General features: G+C 55.2%; 1 protein-coding gene across 4 annotated transcripts in view; it reads right to left on the bottom strand.

The window, feature by feature from the left end:
- Window positions 1-4,554: 4,554 nt before the first annotated feature.
- Window positions 4,555-21,138, bottom strand: part of Nphp1 (nephrocystin 1) — a 46,605-nt gene continuing 30,021 nt past the window's right edge. For 2 of the 4 annotated variants that reach the window (XM_047522361.1, XM_047522362.1), the window contains exons 15-20: window positions 18,950-19,026; window positions 17,555-17,654; window positions 12,232-12,344; window positions 9,914-9,987; window positions 6,773-6,817; window positions 4,555-5,334 (exon numbers count right to left, since the gene is read on the bottom strand). In XM_047522361.1, the coding sequence (XP_047378317.1) occupies window positions 5,062-5,334; window positions 6,773-6,817; window positions 9,914-9,987; window positions 12,232-12,344; window positions 17,555-17,654; window positions 18,950-19,026 (682 nt within the window). In that variant the 3' untranslated portion in view covers window positions 4,555-5,061. The other 2 variants (XM_047522364.1, XM_047522363.1) reach the window with 2 other exon arrangements.

Genomic DNA, 21,138 nt, shown 5'->3' with positions numbered 1-21,138 from the left:
GGCCAGCCTTGGCAATTCAGTGGGACCCTGCCTCAGAAGAAAAGGAAGGGGCTGGGGATGTAACTCAGGGGTGAAGCACCTGTAGGTTCAAGTCTCAGTACCACAAAGAAGAAAAAAAAAGCTTTTTTCCCCCTGCATTATACTTTCTTCCCTTCTTCTAAGACTCTGATGAACGTTAGACCTCTTGGTTTTGTACAAGTTCCTGAGGACCTGTGAATTTATTTTTTCAACCTATTATCTATTTCCTTTCTGTTGTTAATGCTGGACAACTTCTATTGACCTGTGTTTAAATCCTGACTCCTCTGTCAACCACATTCTGTACTGAGTCCATCAGTGCATTGAGCCTGTTATTAAATTTTGTCATTTGGTTATTATTTATGTTTTTTCCCCGACTTCAGCGTGGTGGTTTGTTTGTCTCTCTGTTGAGATGATCTGCCTCTCCCTTCGCTGTGGAAGGGTTTGCCCTCACTTCTCAGAGTGTGGTTAAAATAGCTGCTTTAGTGTCCGTTCCAACAATTGTGTCGCCTTGGAGTTGTTCTCTCATGTCTCTTGATTTTCCTTTCCCCTTTTTCCTTTAGAGATGTTGAGATTGTCTTGGATCTTCAGAGAGCAAGTGATTTGGATTGTATCCTGGACGGTACGGATGCTGTGGTTGAAATCCTACCTGGAATATTGTTCCAGTAGGCAGTCAGCCTGGCGGGCTCCGCGCGCTTCCGCTCTGCCTTCTCTGGGCTGTGGTTTCAACGTGAGAGGTTTTTAAGCCTGCGTGTCATTCTGATCTCTGTCCAGGGCCCTTCCGTGCACTTGGTGGCAGGCAGAGGGGATGGCCTTCTCTACTTGGTCACAGGAGAAGGGCACCAGCCCATCGTGATTCCCTGCAGGCGCTCGGTCACTGTATTCGCTGGCCTGCTGTTGCTCTCCCCTCCCCCACGCCCGTCCCTGGGACGCGGGCTTCAGGGCCACCGTGGCCTCATTCTCTTGGAGGGCCGCAGCCGCAGCACCAGCTTGAGCTCCTGGCACGCAGAGGGCTCAGGCACGAGGACTCTGGAGACAGCGGTTCTCTCCGTCTCTGAGTCCTTCCTGAATTCTCTCCGCCCAACACACTGCTCTGAATATTCTACAGAAATCATTCACTGCCCCGACGTGGGGTCAGGCTGCAGGAGAGCAGAGGTGGCTGGGAGGAAGAAGAGACAGTCGCATCCATGGATCCTTTCAACAGAGGTGCTGGGAGACCCAGGGAGGGGAATTTGCCACTCAGGTAAGTGACACGTGCAGAGCAACGCTGGCTACAGGTGCGCCCTCACCCCGCGACCCAGACCTTGCTCCCAAGGTGGGTGAGGTCACAAGAGGAGCACGTGGATGCTGGGCTGGGAACACAGATGTCCACCCTGGCAGGTCCCATGGTCGAGACGTATAGCCCAGCCTGACCCTTTATGCCACGGGAACAGGCCCACTGGCTCCAGCCTGCCATCCAGGCACAACGGGACGGCTACTGTCTTTACTTCAAAGTCACCTCAACCCTCAAATGGGTGGCAGAGGGCAGCGAGGACAGGCTGGGCAGCTCGTGGGTAGTGCTGTCCGTGGCCGTGGGCCCGCGGTGAACCGGCTGCTGGAGTCCATGACAAGCATGTGCTCTCCAGGGGCCATGGCAGCTTCCAGGAGAAAGGACTCACGGGAGGGGGACGGCCACCTGGGAGGAGCTCAGAGCGGCCTGTGAGGACAAAGGTCTGTGAAACTAACCTTGCTGGCGAAGTCAGACATGAAGGGGCCGGTTAAGGGTCGCCCTGTCTTCAGAGAGATCCACCAGGCCAGAGACCGGCTGCCAAAGTCCCCAGGGCGAGCGGGTGCAGTTAATGATTTCCGTGTTACATTGCTGCTCGGGACCTGCAGGCCGGGGTTCGGCCATTGGTGCTGACTCAGCCACCTAGGCCTCCCTCTCACCTGGGGTTCAGCCCCCCTGCTTTCCTTGTGCCCAGCCCATCCCCTCCCCAAGCCCATCTGGTTCCTGTGGCCAGTCACCCGGAGCCCGAGAGTCTGGCTCTTGAGAGCTACGGAGTTATCAGAGGTACGCGTTCTGGGGCTTCTGAGGCAGACGAGGCAGCTGGCTGGTAAGAGGCACCTGATGTGTCTGGATTGAGCTGGTCCCCAAGCCAGATGCAGCTGGGAGAGGGGCGTGGATGGAAGCAGGCCTGTGTCCCCCACTGACTGCCAGGAGGCGGCCGAGAGCTTTCCCAGCCGTGGCATCAGTGGAATTGAAATGACACCAACAAGACACAGCGGCAGGACCCCTTTGTACCCTTCCTTGTGGCTGCAGTGCCAGCCACTGCACAGTCGACAAGCGAACCACAGTGACAGCCCCAGGCAGCACCCGAGGAGACAGGTGGTTCCATCCCAGAGGTTCTAGATGGGCCTCTGCCCTGCATGCCCCCAAGCACCCAGGCACGGGGCCAGCAGGGACTCTCACCTCCAGCAGACCCAATGGGCAGGACACCCAAACAGTGCCGTGAGGTTGGGATGCAGGGACGGGGTGGCTCTCATGGGTGGACGGGCAGGACATGCAAGCTGCCCGCTGGTCACCCTGCTGCCGCTGCCCCCAGGCTCCCAGGATTAGGCCAGTGCGTTGCTAAGTAACGCTCCTTGACAGACAGCCCAGTGCTGTTTCAGGATGTTTCTGGCTCTCTGACAGTCCCTTCCTGCTCTGGAAGCTCAAAAGTGGCATTTAAAAAGTCGGAGGTCTTGCTCAAACACAAGGAAGACGTGGCGACTCAAGAGGAGAGACCTCCTGCCGCAGCGCTGCCCCGGCCCGGGCCTGTCTGCAGTCGCCCTGACCCTGAGCCTCGCAGGCAGGCTCTCTCCCAGGCCTGAGCCCCGAGGCTGGCCGGCGGCTGTCCACTGGCGACACCTTCCCAAGGAACGTGGAGGCAGCCTGAAGCGTGCTGAACCCAGCCTCCTGCGGGCACTCAGGGCGACCGAGCAGCTTCCTGCTGAGAACAAGCCAAATGCTTAGACAAATAAGAAGGTGGAACTTAGGAAGTAAAGATCCCACAGAAAAGCGACTTTCCCCGTGGGGAGTACAAGCCTTGGGTTCCTCTAAAAACAGGACTTCAGGGGACTAAGGTGACGCCTCGGCAGGGCAGGAACCAGCCCCGCGCCCACTCACCGCCTCGTCTGCAGAGGCAGAAGCCCCCCCAGCAGGCAGAGGCCGTGCGGTCCTGGCAGCAGGCGCCACTAGGAAGGGTCCTGAGGCTGCCTCGTGAAGGACGAGGAGGGATCCTCCAGCCTCTCACGTGTCACCTGCACATCCCGAGGGCAGACGGGAGTGCACAGGAAAGCATCTCCTGAAATCAGCTCTCGGAAGAGTGAAAGCCACGTTCTCGCCCGTCAGGCTGTGGCTGGGGTCCGTTCGTTCCAGGTTGATTTGAGCTTAAGGTCTGCGCTGATGTGAAAGTAATGGGTCCCCCCAAAATTTCAGGGGCTGGAAGCTTGGTCCCCAGGGCCTTGCGAAGAGCTGGCGGGACCTGCTGGTAGTTGGTTGTTCCTGTGGGGCTCGTTAGTTCTCAAGAGCGTGCGTGGTTAGGAAAGGACTCTGCCCACCCTGCGGCTTCCTTCTCGCCCGGCTCTCTCCACTGTGATGCCATCTGCTATGAGGTGCTCACCAGAGCCCAGCTGGTGCTGGTGCTGTGCTCTCGAACCTCCAGAGCCTCAGGTATTTTGTTATAGTAACAGAAATGAACTCATACAAAGACCAAGGTTAGGTTAAGGGCTTCAAATAAGTTAATTAAGATGTAGTCCAGAAGTTTCACAATATGATAAATCTCCTTTAAAAAATGCTTCTTTTAAGACAGCATGCTGTCAAAAAACAAGTACCTTATGGGACTCTTAAAAGTTTAGGTTACATTCATTCATACTTTTCTTCAAATATCTCCCTCAAATTGTATTTGCACGTGTGCTGCTTCAAGGTTTGCACCGATGAGGCAGGACGTCTCGGGCAGTGGGAAGGCCCCACGGTGTTTTCACTTGGTGTGTCAGCTGTGCCACTTACCAGCTCTGACCTTGGGCAAACCGTTAAACCCGCCTGTTCCTCAGTGCCAGTTCAGAAGAACCCAGCACCTGCCCCTACAGCACTGGCAAGGGCTGCCAAGTGCACCAGAGTGCTGGACACACAGCAGGCACTACGTCAGCGCGAGCCGCTACGACCTGCCATCAGCAGCAAAGGCTCAAGACATTTAGCACAAGTCCCATGACTACTCAAAACACCACGAGACGGGAAGAGCTCGCTCTGTTCTCTGAAGGGGACAGTGACCAGACAACTCCTCTTTCCAATACCTGAATGTTGTTGTTTTTTTTTGACAGAGCACTTATGCTGATTTGAAAAGGGAAAAACAATTCTGCATTGTATCTCATTAGAAATAAAAACATTCACACATCAGACTCCATTAAGTGATTAACGATACACTTAATTTCTCAAATGACAAAATAAATTTTATTAATAACATCTTTTGGGGGGGTGGGTACTGGGATTGAACCCAGGGCACTCGACCCCTGAGCCCCATCCCCAGCCCTATTATGTATTTTATTTAGAGACATGGTGTTGCTGAGTTGCTTAGCGCCTCGCTTTTGCTGAGGCTGGCTTTGAATTCTTCATCCTCCTGCCTCAGCCTCCAGAGCTACTGGGATCACAGACGTGTGTCACACAGCCTGGCTTATTAGCAACATTTATAAATTTTATGTGTTCTGGATCCTAAACTCTTATCATATATATGACTTGGAAATATCTCCTCCGATCCTGTGAACTGTCTCTTCATTTTCTTAAATGATCATAAATCTAGCGTTGGATAAAATCTTGTTTTCATAGCAATCGATATTGCCAACTTATGTAGTTTTAAAAAGTCTTCAAATTTCGATCTTACAGTATTTTTTATGAAATCTATTTTATTGTTTTAAAACATACTCAAATCACATAACTATTTTAAAAAATACAATCTGTACCAAAAGAAGGAGCTAGACGGCGTTGCGGGGGCGGCTGCCTTTGGTTGTGCCGACCGGCTGGCTGCGGCCGGGTCAAGGCCACTGCTGTCGGGCCTCGCCCAGGAAGTCGTAGGCCTGCTCCGAGAGGTCGAAAGGCCGGTGGGCGCCATCGGGCGACAGCAGAGCGCGCAGCGCGCCCCCGTCCTCCCGGCTCTGCCTCAGGAAGGCGGCGATGGCCCTCCAGCGCGTGGCCTCGCTCTCCTCCTCGGCCCAGCGCAAGGGCGGCAGCGCGGTGCCCTGCAGGAGCGGCAGCGCGCAGTCGTGGTAGACCAGGAGGAACGCGGCCTTCAGGAGCTCCGAGTCCCTCTGCGAAAGGCAGACGGCGAGCCGTGAGCCGACCTTCGTGGCTGCTGTGGGGACCGACCCTCAGCTGAAGGCCACCAGGCGGCGGGAGGGTGCCGGGGGACCGTGCCGGTGCGAGGAGCGGGTGCGGAGCGGGGCGCGGCTCTCCAGGCTCTGAGGCTCCTGGAGACCCCGCTCATCCTAAGCCCCTGGCGTCAGGCCCTGAGTCCAGGGGACCAGGCCGCTGCCCTCGGCTTCTGCCACAGGCCGTGGTCCCCGCAGGTCGACTGAACGCAGTGCTAAGCCTGCGTCCCTTCGGCTCCCTACTAGGGTCCTGTCGCTGCGAGGGCCCGGCCAGCGTTCTGCCTGGGGTCCCGAGAAAACAGACCCAGGAGAAGTGCCCCTGACCTGCAGCCGCGCCTGGAGGCTCCTGACAAGGGCGGTGAGGTATCAGCAGGTGGGGGCGCCGGGGGTGTCTCCCAGCCACACCACGCGGGTGCAGGGCAGTCCCAGGGACTAAGGGTGCACTCTAGACAGGCCCTAGGTCTGCGGGGTCCTAGCTCCCTGTTCTCCATGTTCCTCGCAGATGAGCAACATGGTTCAGCAACCAGCGAGCTGAGGACTGTGGGCCAAATTCGGCCTTCTCCCTCTTTTTAAAATCACGTTTTCTAGAAGCACAGCCACGCTCAGACTTACATGTCTGGGGCTGCTTTTGCAGCTAGGGGCCTCACACATGCTATGTGAGTGTTCCACAAGGAGCCGTGCCTCCACCCAGGGCTGAGCACTAGCTCAGAGATGACAGCGCCCACGAAGTCAAAAATATTTACGATCTGGCCAGGCAGAGTGGTGACACCTGTAATCCCAGTGGCCTTAGAGGCTGAGGCAGGAGCATTGCAAGTGTGAGGCCGGCCTCAGCCACTTGGCGAGGTCCTAAGGACTTAGAGACCCTGTCTCTCAATAAAAAATAAAAAGGGCTGGGGATGCGGCTCAGTGTTTCAGGGTCCCTGGGTTCTCTCCCTTCCAAACAAGAAAACGTTGGCTGAACCCTGGACTACAGAAATCAAACACCACTCACGGTGGGACGCGAGTTCCCTTTGCTGATTACCAAGCAACAGAAGCAAGAGCAGACATTTTTTCCAATAGTATGATACAGTTCAGGCTGGTTTTCTTTCTCCTTCTCTTTCTCTGATATGGGTACTGAGAGCTACCAGGATTTTCAAAAGTAAGGAACATTTGTGAGCCCGCTGGGAGGGCTGGCTTAGCGCCTTCCCCTTCACGTCATGAAACTCAGTGATCTGAGATGACTTTGCTCGCTCACCCTTCTTGGAATGTGGCTTGCAGCCATCATGACCCAGTTTCCCTGATGACAAGGATCACCACTGTGGTCACTTTGCTAAAGAAGAGGCGTTATTCGAGTGCAAACAACAGCATGTGTTAAGTTTGGTGTGAAAAATCGCATTACCTTCTCCGATCTTTTCAACGTGCTTTCTTTCTCAGCCCACGAACTCTAAAAAAGCAAGCAGAAAGAGGTTAGTCACGTGTCCCTGCAACACTTCTGCCCCTTGACTCTGAGTAAACTTGTGGGCAGGGCTAGAAATGGCGTAGAGAATCTGCACATGCAAGGTGCGACACTATCCCGCACCTGCTGCCAATCACTGGCACCAGGCCAACAGGCTGGATGTGCGCAAGACACCCCAGGACCCTGGGTCCCGAGGAGTCAGAGCCAATTTAAGAGAATCAGTGACAGCAGGGCACCCTGCTCAGGGCACTGCCCAGCGCCAGGACAGGGAAGTCAGCAAGGAGAAAACAACCCAAAAGCCATGGTCTCTGACAGTCCCGCCTGCCAAGTGACGCTTGATGCCAACGGATGTGAGATAGACTGAAGCAGATTTGCGAGTAAGTATTTCCAGCTTGTCCACAGGCTTCACGAAAGCTTCTTCAGAGAAATAAGAAACCGCGAGCTTCACTGATCCCACAGGAGGACGAGCTGAAGAACTCAAGCACCAGCCTGGCAGAGGTGAGCCTGGACGCAGCGTGGCCAGTCTCGGGCTGCCCAGGCCCTGAATTCGAGGCATCCTCCTGCAGGGCCGGGCACATGGCTCACCTGCAGGACGTGGGCCTTTCTTGGTAGGGAGACTATGAGGTGCTCATGAGCACGTAGTGCCAGGAAAGAGAGTCTCCATGACACAGAGGCTACAGGGATGCTTCTTGTCAGGAGATCACAGACGGGCCACTGTGGGAAGATCCTGAAGTGTTCAGTGTCACCACTGCCTCATGGGACCATGGCTCCCCCCCTACTGACTATTCACCATTGCCTGGAGGTCCTCCAAGGCCTGAAGAGGCCCCTGAGAGAACCAGAGTGCTTTATTTAACAGGCCACTATTATTATTAAAAAGCTAACCACATGCAGGGAACAGTGGTGCACGCCCGTAATCTCAGCGACTCAGGAGGCTGAGGCAGGAGGACTGCAAGTTTGAGGCCAGCCTCAGCAATCTAGCGAGGCCCTGTCTCAAAAAAGCTAACAAAACTGAACTCAGCTAAGTACACGAAGAGGCTCATGCACTTCATCATGCAAATTTTAAAGGGCAGTATGGCTTAATGTGAATACCACTGGGCATCTTAACCTCTAGTAAACTCTGCCTATTGTTGGTGACGTCTCACTTCGTCTCACTTCATCTTTCGCTGAGCCAGCAGCAAGTGGTGGCTGTTGCCCACGGTCACCTGTGGGGGTCGCTGCTCTGCACCAGGCCTGTTTCTTCCTGGATGCTGAGTGGATCACATGACTGGACCTGGCCAAGGGGAAGGGAGCAGAAGTGGCCCGGTGCCTTCAGGGCAAAGGCCGTGGAGAACCTGAGGACCAACCTCCATTCTCTTTCTGTTCCTGCAGGGACAAAGGGCAGCACGGGGGCCACTTGTCTTGTTCCAGATGATGTCCTAAGGTAGGGGCCTCTGCCGGCCTGCACTCTGGGGGACCAGGGAGCAGGGTCTTTGCTGACCCCTGCTGAGCGGGTCCCAGGAGTGAGGCGCAAGCCCAGAGCCACCAGGAGGCCCAGTGGGCGGAGCCTGCGTGTCCTGTCCTACAACAGGCTCAAGCGTGGGGGTGCAAACACTCCCACTTCTGCTACTTAATCAGACAGCTCACCGTGGGAGCATTGAGAAAATACAAATTAAAGTGACCCACCATCCAGAGGTCGTTCCTGAGAGTTCTGCAGAGATTCCCCCGATGTTCGTAGAGCTCTTTACCTGTCTGTACCATGTAACACACACTCACGTGCCTCACACGCACGCGCAGCCAGCTCTTTCTACATGGGTGCCTCACCACACATACCTAGTGTGTCTCAGATGAGGTGTTTTCCTTCACGTCATAACAGACGAACAACTTCCTCCATGTGTGTTTTATGGACCAGCCTGGGGCATAACTGAGCCCATCCACAGGGACAGCCTGGCCCCGGCCCCTCCTGAACCTGCCAGTCGGGTCACTGTGTTTCTGAGCCATCTGCTTATCAAGGACATGGAGCTGTAGGCTAGCCTGACCTCGAGGTTCCCCCAGCCCAGCAGGTTCTGTGACCTACGGAGACATTCCTGCAGAGAGCAGGGCCAGCCAGGGGGCTCGGCGACACCTCTGTTGAACGCGTGGACAGGGCTTCAGAGGGAGGGAGACCAACGCCGCGTCTCCAGCAGGCGCGGGTGAGCCAGCGAGTGGCTGCGGCTGTGAAGCTCTGCTGACTCGGTTTGAGAGACCTCACCCTGCCCCAGTCAAGCCAGCACCAGGCCGGCCGCCTTCAAGGCCTGACGCAAGTCTTGTGGAAAACGAGTCCTCCTACTCGCTGTCGGGCCCTCTGACGCCCTCTTGGCAGCGGAGTCACCCGGCACAGCCACCTCCTCCCGGCACCTCCAGTCCTTGCCCTCCACGGAGCCACGGACCTTGCCACGCAACCCTCACTCCCTGGCTTGACCATCACGCCAAACCCAGTGGCTGCTCTTCCGAGAAACTCTCCATGGATTCCTTCCTGCCTCGGGATGCCTGCCCGAGGTCTTCGCCGGCTCTCCCACGTCAAAATCCCCGCGGGCCGCCCCTGCTCAGGTCCCCCTCACCCAAGAGCTCTTCCACGACCACTGCTGCCTTCCTCAAGTGGCCAGGCCCCGGGCCAGCCTGCCCAGGGCACCTGTCCTCTTCCGGGCAGCACCTGGCACGAAGGCGTCTTCTAACACTTGTTGATGCTGGCGTATTAGCTTCAGCCACAGGAAACGGCCGTCTTCTAAGGTCAAAGCTGACTGGAAACTGGAGTGTTCCTAAGGTCTGACCTAACGTCCCGCGGCCGAGCCAGACGACCACACAGCAGCGCAGGCCGGCTCCTCGGAAGACTCAGCTGATGGAGCTCTGCTCTCAGGGGTCACTGGTGGCGTCTCAGGCCGAGGAGAGAGCAGGCACTCGAGCTGCAGTGGGGTACACAGCAGGTGCCTCGCACTGCCAGGCAGGGAAGGCAGCTGGCCAGGAGCACTCGCGTGCCATCTCCTGGGGGAAAGCAAGAGCCTGGAGCAGGCGAAGCGCACACTAGCTGCCCTCAGAAGCCAGCAGGTGCACCGGGACACGTCCACCCACCCGGAGGGCGTCCATCACGTCCGGCTGCTCCAGGAGCCTGGGGAAGGTGGCCAGCACGGGGTGGCTAATCAGATCTGGAACAGAACAGAAAGATCTGCTGTGCACTCCACGCAGTACTGCACGGCCGAGACCTAAGGATCACCAGATCTCGGTGCTGCGCCCAATGATCCCAACACCTGCCACACTCTGGCCCCCAGGAGGCCCGAAGCTGTCCCCCACTCTCCACTGCCCGTCCTACTTGGGGAGCTCTGAAGTGAGTCTTGCTAGGCGAGGACTCCAGAGCCTTCTGGAGGGCGGGGGAGCCTGCTGCCTCTCCCTGGGTTTCTTTCATGTTTCTCCCTTCCTGTCATGACGGTGCCGTGTGAAAGAGCTTCCGATTAGGAGGTAGCCCTGCTCTTGGAGGGTTGGGCAGGAGCCAGGAGATGCCAAGGGGAGAGGGGCTGACTCCAGCCCACCGCCCCTTGGGAAGAACCCCAGACTCGTGCCAGAGCCGGTGGATGGCGGTAGATGAAATGGGAGGGACCCAGGGACCGGGAGTCTGGCCGCACGACCTCGAGTAAGCAGGAGAGTCTCGAGAGTCCACAACGAGTGTGGCACAGAGAAGCCCGCGAGCCAGGGTGCCCAACACCAGGAGGCTACCCCGAGGGCTCTGGAGCAGAGACCCCCCCCAGACCCCCGGGTTTGGTGCCTGGCCAGGTCTTCTACTGTGGCCTGCGGCGGGCAGGAGGGCAGGGAAGGCCCGACCCTTCTTCTAAAGGGCCTGCCCCTCCACGTGGGAGGCACTTCTCCACGCCCCCCAACACTGTCACGCAGCAGTGCTGAGTCGGGGGAGACACAGCCAGAGCAGGGCCTTCTGAAGGGCCAGGGCAGTCTATCCTATCATTTCGTGTCCTCAGTAAGGAAAAATCCTTCCTCCAGATCTTCTTATGCGTATTCTGGGATCACTGGAGCCAATGACCTGAGTGGTCACCTCGCCTACAGGTAGTAAGAAGCCTGGTTCCCTTGGAGATGTCGTCATGCAGGTGTGGTGGCCCGTGCTGTGAGCCTGGTGGCGGGGAGGCTGAGGAGGAGCACTGCAAGTTCAAAGCCAGTCCCGGTAACCGAACAAGACCCTAAGCAACTTAGCAAGACCCTGACTCTAGATGAAAAACAGAAAGGGCTGAGGAGCTGGCTCAGTGGTGAAGCGCCCCGGGTTCAGTCTCGAATATCGGAAAAAAAAAAAAAAAAAAGAAATCGTTTCACTCATGAAATGTTTCGAGAGTCATTAAAATAAACTCAATGACAAGGGGCAGCTAAAGGCTTAATGGTCCTCCCTTAGAGCATGGCCATTCCTTAAAAATGGCTGCCGCCCTCGAGTCCCCGGGTGAGGACCTCTGTCTAACCAGGAACGCTGCTTGTCCCAGGAGCCGGCCTTGGCGCTGTCCCTTTCACTCGCCCCTCTGTCCCCTCTGGCCTGCCTTCCTTTCTTGTCCCTCCAGCTCCTGCACTTCCTGCCTTGGGTCTTCAGATGAGCCACCCCCCTACCCAGCAGGGTCCTCCCGGAGTTGGGTCCTCTTGGGTCTCCTCTTCCACATGGCTTGCGTCCAGGGTTACCTTCCGGGTGTTCCCCGAGCCCTCCTGTGAACGGCGGGAGGGCCGCCCCTGTACTTCTGTGCTGGAGCCCGCTGGCTGCGGAAGGGGAGGGCCAGCCCGGGGCTCTGCACACCGCAGACAGACAGATCTGCTCACTCATTTCACGAGTTCAGGCCATCCAATAAAATCAAACTGTTTTTCTTTTGGAAGCAATTCTTATAACACACATTTCTCTCTTTGCAAGCTCATTCATATAAGAAACTTGTTGATTTCCTAAAATTATTTTTTAACATTGGACTCAATAAGCATTCAAACGTATAGAAGCTGTAAGAGTAAAAATAGTACGCAGAACGCGGAGCCCTCCATCTCTGGATGTGCTCATTTTTAATCCACCGGCATTTAAACTTCATGCATTAAGAACCAGCTATTTGGGGTGATTCTGGTGTCTTCCCAAAAATGGGGGGAAGAACACAGGGAGCAAAAACAGATTATTCAGAGACAGAAAGAGAAAATCCGATCACATCTGTGTTTTAGGATCTCAAACCTCCAGAGTCAGACTATGCAATGGACTATGCTACAGAAGGCAATGAACTCGGGCTAGGAGCTCAGCGTCCAAGGTGTCGCGCCAGGTCACGGCCCTGGGCCCTCCTCCCCGGGCACTCCCCATGTCACACCACAGGCGATGACAAGGCTTCACGGGTCCCCTGGCCCCAGAGCACAGGGCGCGACGCGCAGCGGCTCCTTACCAGTGCTCTGCAGGCTCGTCCTCTCCTTGAGGAGCGCCTCTCCAAGGATTTGTCGGTAGAACACCAGCAGGTGAATGTAGCACGTGCCTCCAATCAGCGTTTCTGGCAGGAGGCTATGACAGAGGGAGAGGAACAGTTGTCAGGTAGTCCCCTGGGCCCAGCCACCTGCTTCTACCATCCTTACTTTAAGGAACAGCTGCAGTTTTGCTTCCTTACTGGAAACATTTTAACGACCTAAAGGAGACATTTCCACTCCAGGCTGGTCACTTGAACTCCAGATGACCTGTACTTTAGGAGTCGGCTCTGAGTCGCCATGCTTGATTCCACCTTAGCATGCACGCCCATGTCAAATGTCAAAGGAAAAGTCATCAGTTACATGTTTTGAGAGCAGGGTACAAGGGAGCTACAAGCTGTAACAAGGGCCTGTGGCTGCCACGCCTGGCTGGGGTGCAGGGCTGGGTGGGCCAGGAGGGCGCGACAGGCCTGCTGGATCCTGACCTGGCTGCTTCCTGATTGTGCTTTCGGTTCCTCCCTCTCCTCCCTCCTTTGTGACAAGTACTACCTGCACTTCAAGGAACCAGATGGGTTAAAAGGAGGGCCTGAGATGGAGTAAGGACTTAAAAGCAAATAAAAGATTCAGAGTTGAAGTTCAGCTGGTATGGGTTTAGAGAAGATTGTAACAACTCCAGGATATGATGCGCAACCCCCATGGTAACCACAGAGAAAACACCTCCAGAGTGTACACAAAAGGAAACGGAAGGGAATCAAAGTTGTCACTATGAGAATCAGTCGAACACAAAGGGAAGCAGTGCGGGAGGAAGCGAAGGGCAAAGAGCTCCAGGCACCGGGAACGAGCGGCAGGAGCAAGCCCTCGCCCCCAGCTGCTGCTGCGGTTAGTCGGTGCTGCCAGTGGAGCCAGGGCCTCCCGCACGCTGGGCAGGTGCCCCACCACTGAGGCACCACCAGCAGGTGCTGTAAGAGCAACATATTAACCCCCAACTCAAAGACAGATTGTCGGAATGGATGAAAAACAAGGTCCCACTCTGTGCTTCCCGGGAGACTCGCGTTTACACTCCTGACTCAGAAGTTATAAGAGATCCTAATTTTATGAATCAATCCTTTATCTTAACTCCAGAGAATTCTAGAAGAACAATGATCACAGAGGCAACGTCTGGGCCTCCAGCGGTTGAAGGGAGCCCTGAGTGCGACCTGTGGGGCGCGGAGTGGACGTGCGGGCAGGCCCTCTTCCAGCGCCACTCCTCCATCCCCGCGGGAGCAGCCAGGGCCCTCCTTTCAAAGCTGAAGCTCGGAGTGGCAGTTGGCTGCAGGGGCCACGCTGCCCGGGCTCCGTGCACCCAGGGGTTCATGCTGGGTCTCCAAGGCCCTTCCACACCCTGCCTGTGGTCGCCTGCTCCAGCTGAGCCCCAACTCAGGGCTCATGCTGAACAACAGTCACCGGCTTCGCGGGGCAGGGCGGGGCCTTCCTTCCTTCCTCGGCCACCCTCTGGGGCTGCACCTCCTGCGCCGTCTGTCTGGCAGGCACAGCGCTCCCTCCCTCGGCATGGCACGCCTTCCCTCTGGCTCCTTCCCACTATGGGAGGCAGTGCTCCTAACTTTTTAAAGAAATTCCTTTGGAGAAACCTCCTGATTTTTCCAAACCCAAGATGGCCATAAAGTTCCGTGCTACCAAAGGTTAGCAGCGGTGCAGAAGTTGGAGCACACCTCTGACCTCACGTGGAGTCCGGCGGGCTCTGGGGGCAGAGTGCCGTGCGTGCGCTGAGCTGCCTCAGGCGGGTCACACTATTACCTTAGTTATTTTTAGCAATAACTAACTGGATTAAAAGAGAGAAAAAGAATGCACCAAGAAGGCGCAGGAGCCTCAGTTCATAGCAAATCCCTACTTCCGCACACGCAGCGACGTCTACCCTCCGGCACTGGCCCTCGGAACTCAGTCCACATTCTGAGCTTTCCCCAGGGGCTGAGAAGTGGACCACTTCAGGCTGAGCCCTCTGTAAAGCGCTCCAGGATGAGAAAGCCAATTCCTTTTTATGCATGTATCTTAGTAGTCACTGGGTCTTGCATTTGTTGATTTATATGCCACGCTGAGGATGGAACCCGGGCCCCACACGCTGGACAAGCGCTCCCCCACTGAGCCCAGCCCAGCCGAGACAGGGAACTGACTACGCCCTGAGAGGAGCTGGACGACTGCATGGCACAGAGAGACTGGAACAGCTCCAGGACTAGGAAGCCAGGTCCCAGGGACGGGCTTGGCTGTGTGCTCCTGTCGCGCCGACGGCACCCCCACCACAGCCAACGCCCGGAACAGTCCACAGGCCCCGGGTGCGGGACCCTGGAGCTCCCTCCCCGGAGTGGGGCCCGCCCTGCTCCATTCCTGTTCTCAAGCCTCCTGCCATCCTCAGGGTAGCTGGCTCGCTCCATAGGGCTGCGACCCGCGAGGACCCTGGGGCACGAGGCTCTGGACAGACCCGGGGCTTCCTGCTCTGGCGCTGCCTCCACAGCAAAGCGCCTGGCTTTCTCCTTTAAGCCAAGAAGCATGGCTGGACCAAGGAGAAGCTGGTCAGCAGGTGGTGGGCCACGGAAGGAGAGGCGCGGGCTGTCGGCGCCACCCTGGCTTCTCCCACTGAGGGCAGGATGGGTGGCAAGGCTGCGGGTGGATCAGCCTGCCTCTGACCCCAGAGGTCGGTCAGGCAGTGCAGCCTCATCCTGAGGCCCCCGCCTAGCCCCTCGCCGTGGCCCACAGCACCAGCCTCGCACCAAGGCAGGCAGGGCGGCAGGGCGGCAGGGCGGGGCTCCCGGCAAGCACACCGGGCACCAACGTCCCGGAGCCTGCTGTGTGCTATACTCAAGCAAGAGCCTCGGCCCGAGGTCTGGGGACAAGGACCCAGCACACAGAGACTGCTCCCGGTCCACAAGAAAGGGTGCCACCCGACCTCCGCACACAGTCAGGCTTGACCTGGAGATGGGGAAGGGTCTGAAGAGTGGTACTTGGAGCCCAGCAGCAGCAGGAAGAGCCGCGCTGGAGCGAGCTGCGTGGGAGGGGGGAGGGCGCCGGGCTCCGAGGCCTGGCCCAGCAGCCGCAGGAAGGGTGAGGCCCGGCCGCTCTCCCTCACAGAGATGCTACTGTGCTGCTGCTTCTCTCACTGGGAACAAAACCCAGGGTAGATGGGCCAAAAAAGGCTACGAATATCCAGGAAAGGAAAAAAAAGGCAGGAGAGGGACTGATCTCCAGGTACGTTATTAACAGCTGCTGAAAGATCCAACAATCGTGTTAAGGACAAATACCTGTCAGCTCTGGAGAGAGAACAAGGGAGATCTGAAGCGGGGCCCCAATCCAGAAGGTGAAAGCCACCACCAGAGGCCACGCCAGGTCTTCCTTCCCTGCTTCCTGCGGCTGCCCCATGCTGTGCTCTGCTGTCCCGTGTTCCTGTGTGCCCTGGGGGAAGGCCCCCCTATACATCTTCCCACGGGCCTATCCCTCCAATCAGTCAAAGCCTATTTCAAATGCCTCAATCTTACCAGTGATATCACACCTCTTCATCTGAACAAATTTTATGACACAGTACCATCTGCCTGGTGTGTATGGCACTTATTTGTATATAAGATAATTACAATGTAAATAATTATAGCCAACGCTTGTTTTCCCAGGTGCCAGGAACTACAAACACGGACTAAGTGTCTACTGTAGCTGCTTTCTGTTAACCTCACTGCAGCTTTAGGAACTGACCTTGCTATCGTGCCCGTCTTCAGGAGGTGAACATCAAGATCCTGAGACGAAGCTCCGTGACAACAGGGAACCTGGTGAGAACGGGAGGACCTGCGGGCTCACTAGTGGAAAAGCTCCTCAGGAAAAGGCAAACCAAAACCACGACGGCAAACTGCTGTTCGCTCTTTAAACCGGCCCAAACAGAAAGAGCTCATCACACCAAGTGCTGCCAAGAACACAGAGTCACAGACACCCCTGCAGCTGCAGGTGAGGGCAAGGACCCAGGCATTCGGGGAAGCAGCCTGGCAGTTTCCATAGTTGAACCAACACAGATGCCCAGCAAACCCACAGCTGCGCATTGCTACCTGAGATGTAGACTCACATCCACACGTGCACAAGACCTGTACGCAAACATTTAGAGCAGCTTTATCTATAATCACCCAAACCCAGAAAAACCCAAATGACCATCAACTAGAGAAGGAGAAACACACTGCGGCACACCTGCAAAATGCAACACAGTACTATTTAGAATGAACAGGGACAAATTACTAGCACAGGCAACAGCGCGGATGACCCTGGGGTGTACGGTGGCCGTGTGCTGTATGAATCCACCTGCGGCCGTCTGGATGAGCAAAGTGTCGGGGAAGAACACTGACGTGCAGCTCCGGGGCCGGGGCCAGGGAGCTGACTGCAGAGGGACACTAGAGACCTTTTAGAGCAAAGGGCGTGTGCTCTTGGTCGTGGTGGCTGTCACACTATCGTGTACGTTCATGAAAACTCCAGAAACTGTACCCCAAAACCAAAAACTTTACTGCATGCAAATTAAACCTCAATAAACCTGACATTAAAAACAACCACATCCAGGTTCATAGCAGCCCAATTCACAATAGATAAGCTATGGAATCAACCTAGGTGCCCTTCAAGATGAAGGGATAAAGAAAATGTGGTATCTATACACAATGGAATATTACTCAGTCATGAAGAGAAATAAATTATGGCATTTGCCAGCGAATGGATGAAACTGGAGACTATCATGCTAAGTGAAATAAGCCAAACCCAAAAAGCCAAAGGCAAAATGCTCTCTCAGATATTCAGGTGCTAACCCACAATAAGGGAGTGGGGGGAAGAAAGAGAAGTTCATTGGATTAGACAAAGGGGAATGAAGGGAAGGGAGGGGGCTGGGAACAGGAAAGACACGAGAATGAACCGGACAGAACTTTCTGGAGTGCATACATGATTAAATGACCAGTGAAACTCCACATCAGTACATCCACGGGCATGGGAAGGTACACTCCCTGTGTGTGTGATGTCAGAACACGCTCCACTGTCACGTATCAATAAAAAGTTAAAGTTCCCGAGCACAGGCGCAGGCACTGGAGAGCAGCTCAATGACCTTTACCACATCTGTCGCTTGAGCTAAGTGGTAGAGAAGAGTAAGGGATCCTCAGCTGTATTATTTTCCGATTTCCCTACTGCTCTGTGGCAGAAAATTAATGAGGAAAGAAGTAACCGACAAAAGACGCAGCGCAGGAGGAGCTGAAAGCAGAGGCGGCCTTGGGCCCAGCGCCCGCAGGCACGTGTGGTGAGGCAGGGACCCACCTGAGCAGGCTCCGCAACCTTCTGTTCAGAGACCTCAGCTTCACCAGCAGCTGAGGCTGCCTTCGCACCGTCATCATCTGCTGGAAAACGCTGCCTTGTGCTATGAAACAGAAAACGACTACATCGTCACGCCTGGGCCGGGCTCAACAAGAAGCTCTTCACGGGACCACTCGACGGGGCGGGGCGGACTCACGGGCGGGCGGGAGGCACCCACATGCCTGAGGGCTGGTCCCAGACGCGGTCACCGCGGAGACGGGCCTCCCTGGGCACCCCCTGGCCACCAGTGCAGATACTGGTAGCAGGATCGATCTGGGGGCACCCCATGCAGCACTGGGCAGACGTGAAAGCTCCGCCCCTGGTTTAAGGGGCACATCTGGCCTCAGGGAGAGGCAACCGCACCCCGACCGCTACCTCCTTCCTGTTCCAAGGTGAGAGACTGGCCCAAGGGGGCAGCAGCTGTGGTCAGGGTCCTGGGCCACCACACAAGGACAGGGAGGGCTGAGGCCTGCAGCTCCGCCCTCCAGTTCTCCAGCGCAGCCCCTGGTCACTGAACATACGGAGAGGCACGCCGTCTTTCTGGAGGGGACTGGGGGGACGTGGCAGGCATACCACGACCTCGAGCGTCTACAGCCCTTGACCTCGAGATGGGCAATCTCTGAAGCGGCTGGCGCTCCTCATTCTGTACCTGCCACGCTATCAGCTGGGCGTTCAGGGACAGAAGAATGCAGGGCCTCCATTTCTCATGATTTTCAACATTAGGTCTTATGTGTGCTACCAAATAATAAGCACTTAGATAAAACTGATTCAGCTCATACAGCGAATGGCACATCCTTAAAACCGAGAATCTGGGGCTGGGGAGATAGCTCAGTCGGTAGAGTGCTTGCCTTGTAAGCACAAGGCCCTGGGTTCAATCCCCAGCACCCAAAAAAAAAAAAAAAAAAAAACCGAGAATCCAAGCAGAAGATGTTACGCTTACTAGAATACAGGCACTTTCTCTGAGGCGCCTGCCATCTGCCTGGTCTTTAAGGAAAAGGAGGTGCCACGGTTCAGATCTGGAGTTCCCCACAGGCCCACGCGTTAAAGCTGGGTCACCAGTCTGAGGCGCTAAGGGAGGAGGTGGTGGGACCTTTAGGGATGGGGCCTTGCGGGAGGTCAGGACACTGGGACCCCAGCCCTTCCTCCCTCTGAGTCCTGGCAACCATGACACGAACAGCCCTCCTCTGCCATGTGTCCCCACCATGATGTCACAGGCTCAAAGAAACGGCTTAAGCCATTATGGACGGAAACCTGTGAGCCAACGTAAACCTTTCCTTCTTCTGACGCCGATGGTGTCAGGGGCGCTGTCACAGGGACTGAGAGCCGACTAACACAGGAGGCAGCACGCGGGCGCAGTACCTCTTCTGGACACGGAAGGGTCCACTTCAACACCTTTCTCATAAGGAGTGCCACCGTTCAAGAAGAGCTCGTAGGTTCTGTGGAAGAATGACATACCGTGACCACACCGTGGGCTTTCCAAAAACGCCCGAGGCGAGCGAAGACCTTGTCAGACACATTCAGGTCACGTGTGTCTCGCTGATGAACAAGAGCGACAGAGTGGACCTTGCGCGAGGTGGCCTCTCAGCAAACGCTTTCCCAAGCATCAACACAAAAATGTACCTCTCTATATGAAAATGAGAAAGGTTACTTTGTTATCAGGATGTTTTGACTTGAATGACTTGTGTAAATAGCAAATAATGACTGTTTTCATGTGTTTTTAAACGTGTTGAATCAATATTTAAAATAAAGCCATTTTGAATGTCTGTTTTTAAAATAAAAGAGCAACATGTAGATTGCTGTAAAATGTTGGAATGGTATAGAAATGACACGTAAAAGTGAAAAATTCCCTCCCTGTCCTTCCCCGCTAGTTCAGTAAGTCTCCTGCCCTTTTCTTTCTTTCTTTTTTTTTTTTTAAATGTCATGACGTTGTGTTTTTTTTTTTTTTTCCTTCTCTTCTTTTTTCTTGGGTACCAGGGATTGAACTTGGGGCACTCGACCACTGAGCCACATCTCCAGGCCCCTTTTAAAATATTTTATTTAAAGACAGTGTCTTGCTGAGTTGCTTGGCGCCTTGCTAAATTGCTGAGGCTGCTTTGAACTCCCACCCTCCTGCCTCAGCCTCCCCAGCCGCTGGGATGACAGGCGTGCGCCTCTGCATGTCTTTGGTTCAGCCTAAGGTCACCAGTGTCAGGACTGCAGTCAATCAAGTCAAAGCTTGCCCTTTTCTAAGACAATGCAAATACAGATTAAGTGCAGAGGGTTTTAAAACTAACTCTCTTCTGTTCTGGAGTAACTACTACTGAAGCACAGAAGTCGGACACTCAAGGCCCTCAAGTGCGGCCCCCTTTCCATTCTGCTCCTCAGAGGCAACCCGAGCACTCTACCGAGACCCCCGACAGGTGGGGGAGTTGCTGCTCCCCCACCCCATGACTCGCTGCACCTCACAACACACACTGGGGACACCTCTGCATCGCTCCACTCGGCAGGAAATAGCTGGGGCCTCACGTTTGCCAAGACGGAGGGGATGGACTTTTCCTTATTTCTTCTTGTAAGTATAACTGAAAACCCTGAATGTATTTTCTAAAAATCACAAGAAATGTGGGTTTCTGTACCCCGCCGTGGTCATAAGGTACTCCTCCCCCTCTGCTGGGGGACACTGAACAACGAGGGTCAGAGCCCAGTGGTACGGAGGTTGCATGGGATGTTATCCAATCAGTCCTCACCGGGAGCTTGTAAGACAGGAGTCAGTCCCCCAGATCAAAGATGGGGAAATTCAGATGCTATGACACAGAGTGGGGCCCAGCACCCTGGGACCTCCATCACCATCCCCCTACTGTCTGCCCATTTGTACCCCTCTGTGAATGTCCTGTGTATGTCCCAGACTTACACCTTTAAAACTTCACCTAAGTTGGGCATGGTGGCACACACCTGTATTCCCAGTGGCTCGGGAGACTGAGGCAGGAGGGTCCCAAGTTTGACACCAGCCTCAGCAACTCAGCAAAGCCCTCAACAACTCAGTGAGACCGTGTCTCAAAATAAAAAATAATAAGGGCTGCAGATGAGGCTCAGTGGTTAAGCATCCTGGGGTTCAGTCCCTGGAACAAATGAATAAATAAATATTCATTATCTTTTACTTATTAATTTTCAAGGGTTCTTTTTATGTTAGGGCTAATAACGTGGATTTTATGGTATGCATGACAATATTTGCTTCTAGCCTGCCTTTTGCTATTTTTTTTTTTTGGGGGGGGGTACAAGGGAGTAAACTCAGGGGCACTCGAACCCTGAGCCACATCCCCAGCCCTATTTTGTACTTTATTTAGAGACAGGGTCTCACTGAGTTGCTTAGCGCCTCACTTTTGCTGAGGTTGCTTTGAACTCGAGTTCCTCCTGACTCAGCCTCCTGAGCCCCTGGAATTACAGGCAGGAGCCACTCTGCCTGGCTGCCTTTTGCTATTAAAGTTTAAATTTGCTTACAGGATTGCCACTGTAATTTCAGTGTCCTGCAGAGGATCGCAGAGGACTGGGGACCTGGACTTCGCACTGTTCTC

Source organism: Sciurus carolinensis, chromosome 13 (genome assembly GCF_902686445.1).
Source record: "Sciurus carolinensis chromosome 13, mSciCar1.2, whole genome shotgun sequence".
NCBI classification, from domain to species: Eukaryota; Metazoa; Chordata; class Mammalia; order Rodentia; family Sciuridae; genus Sciurus; species Sciurus carolinensis.
This window is presented reverse-complemented; position numbering and strand designations above follow the sequence as displayed.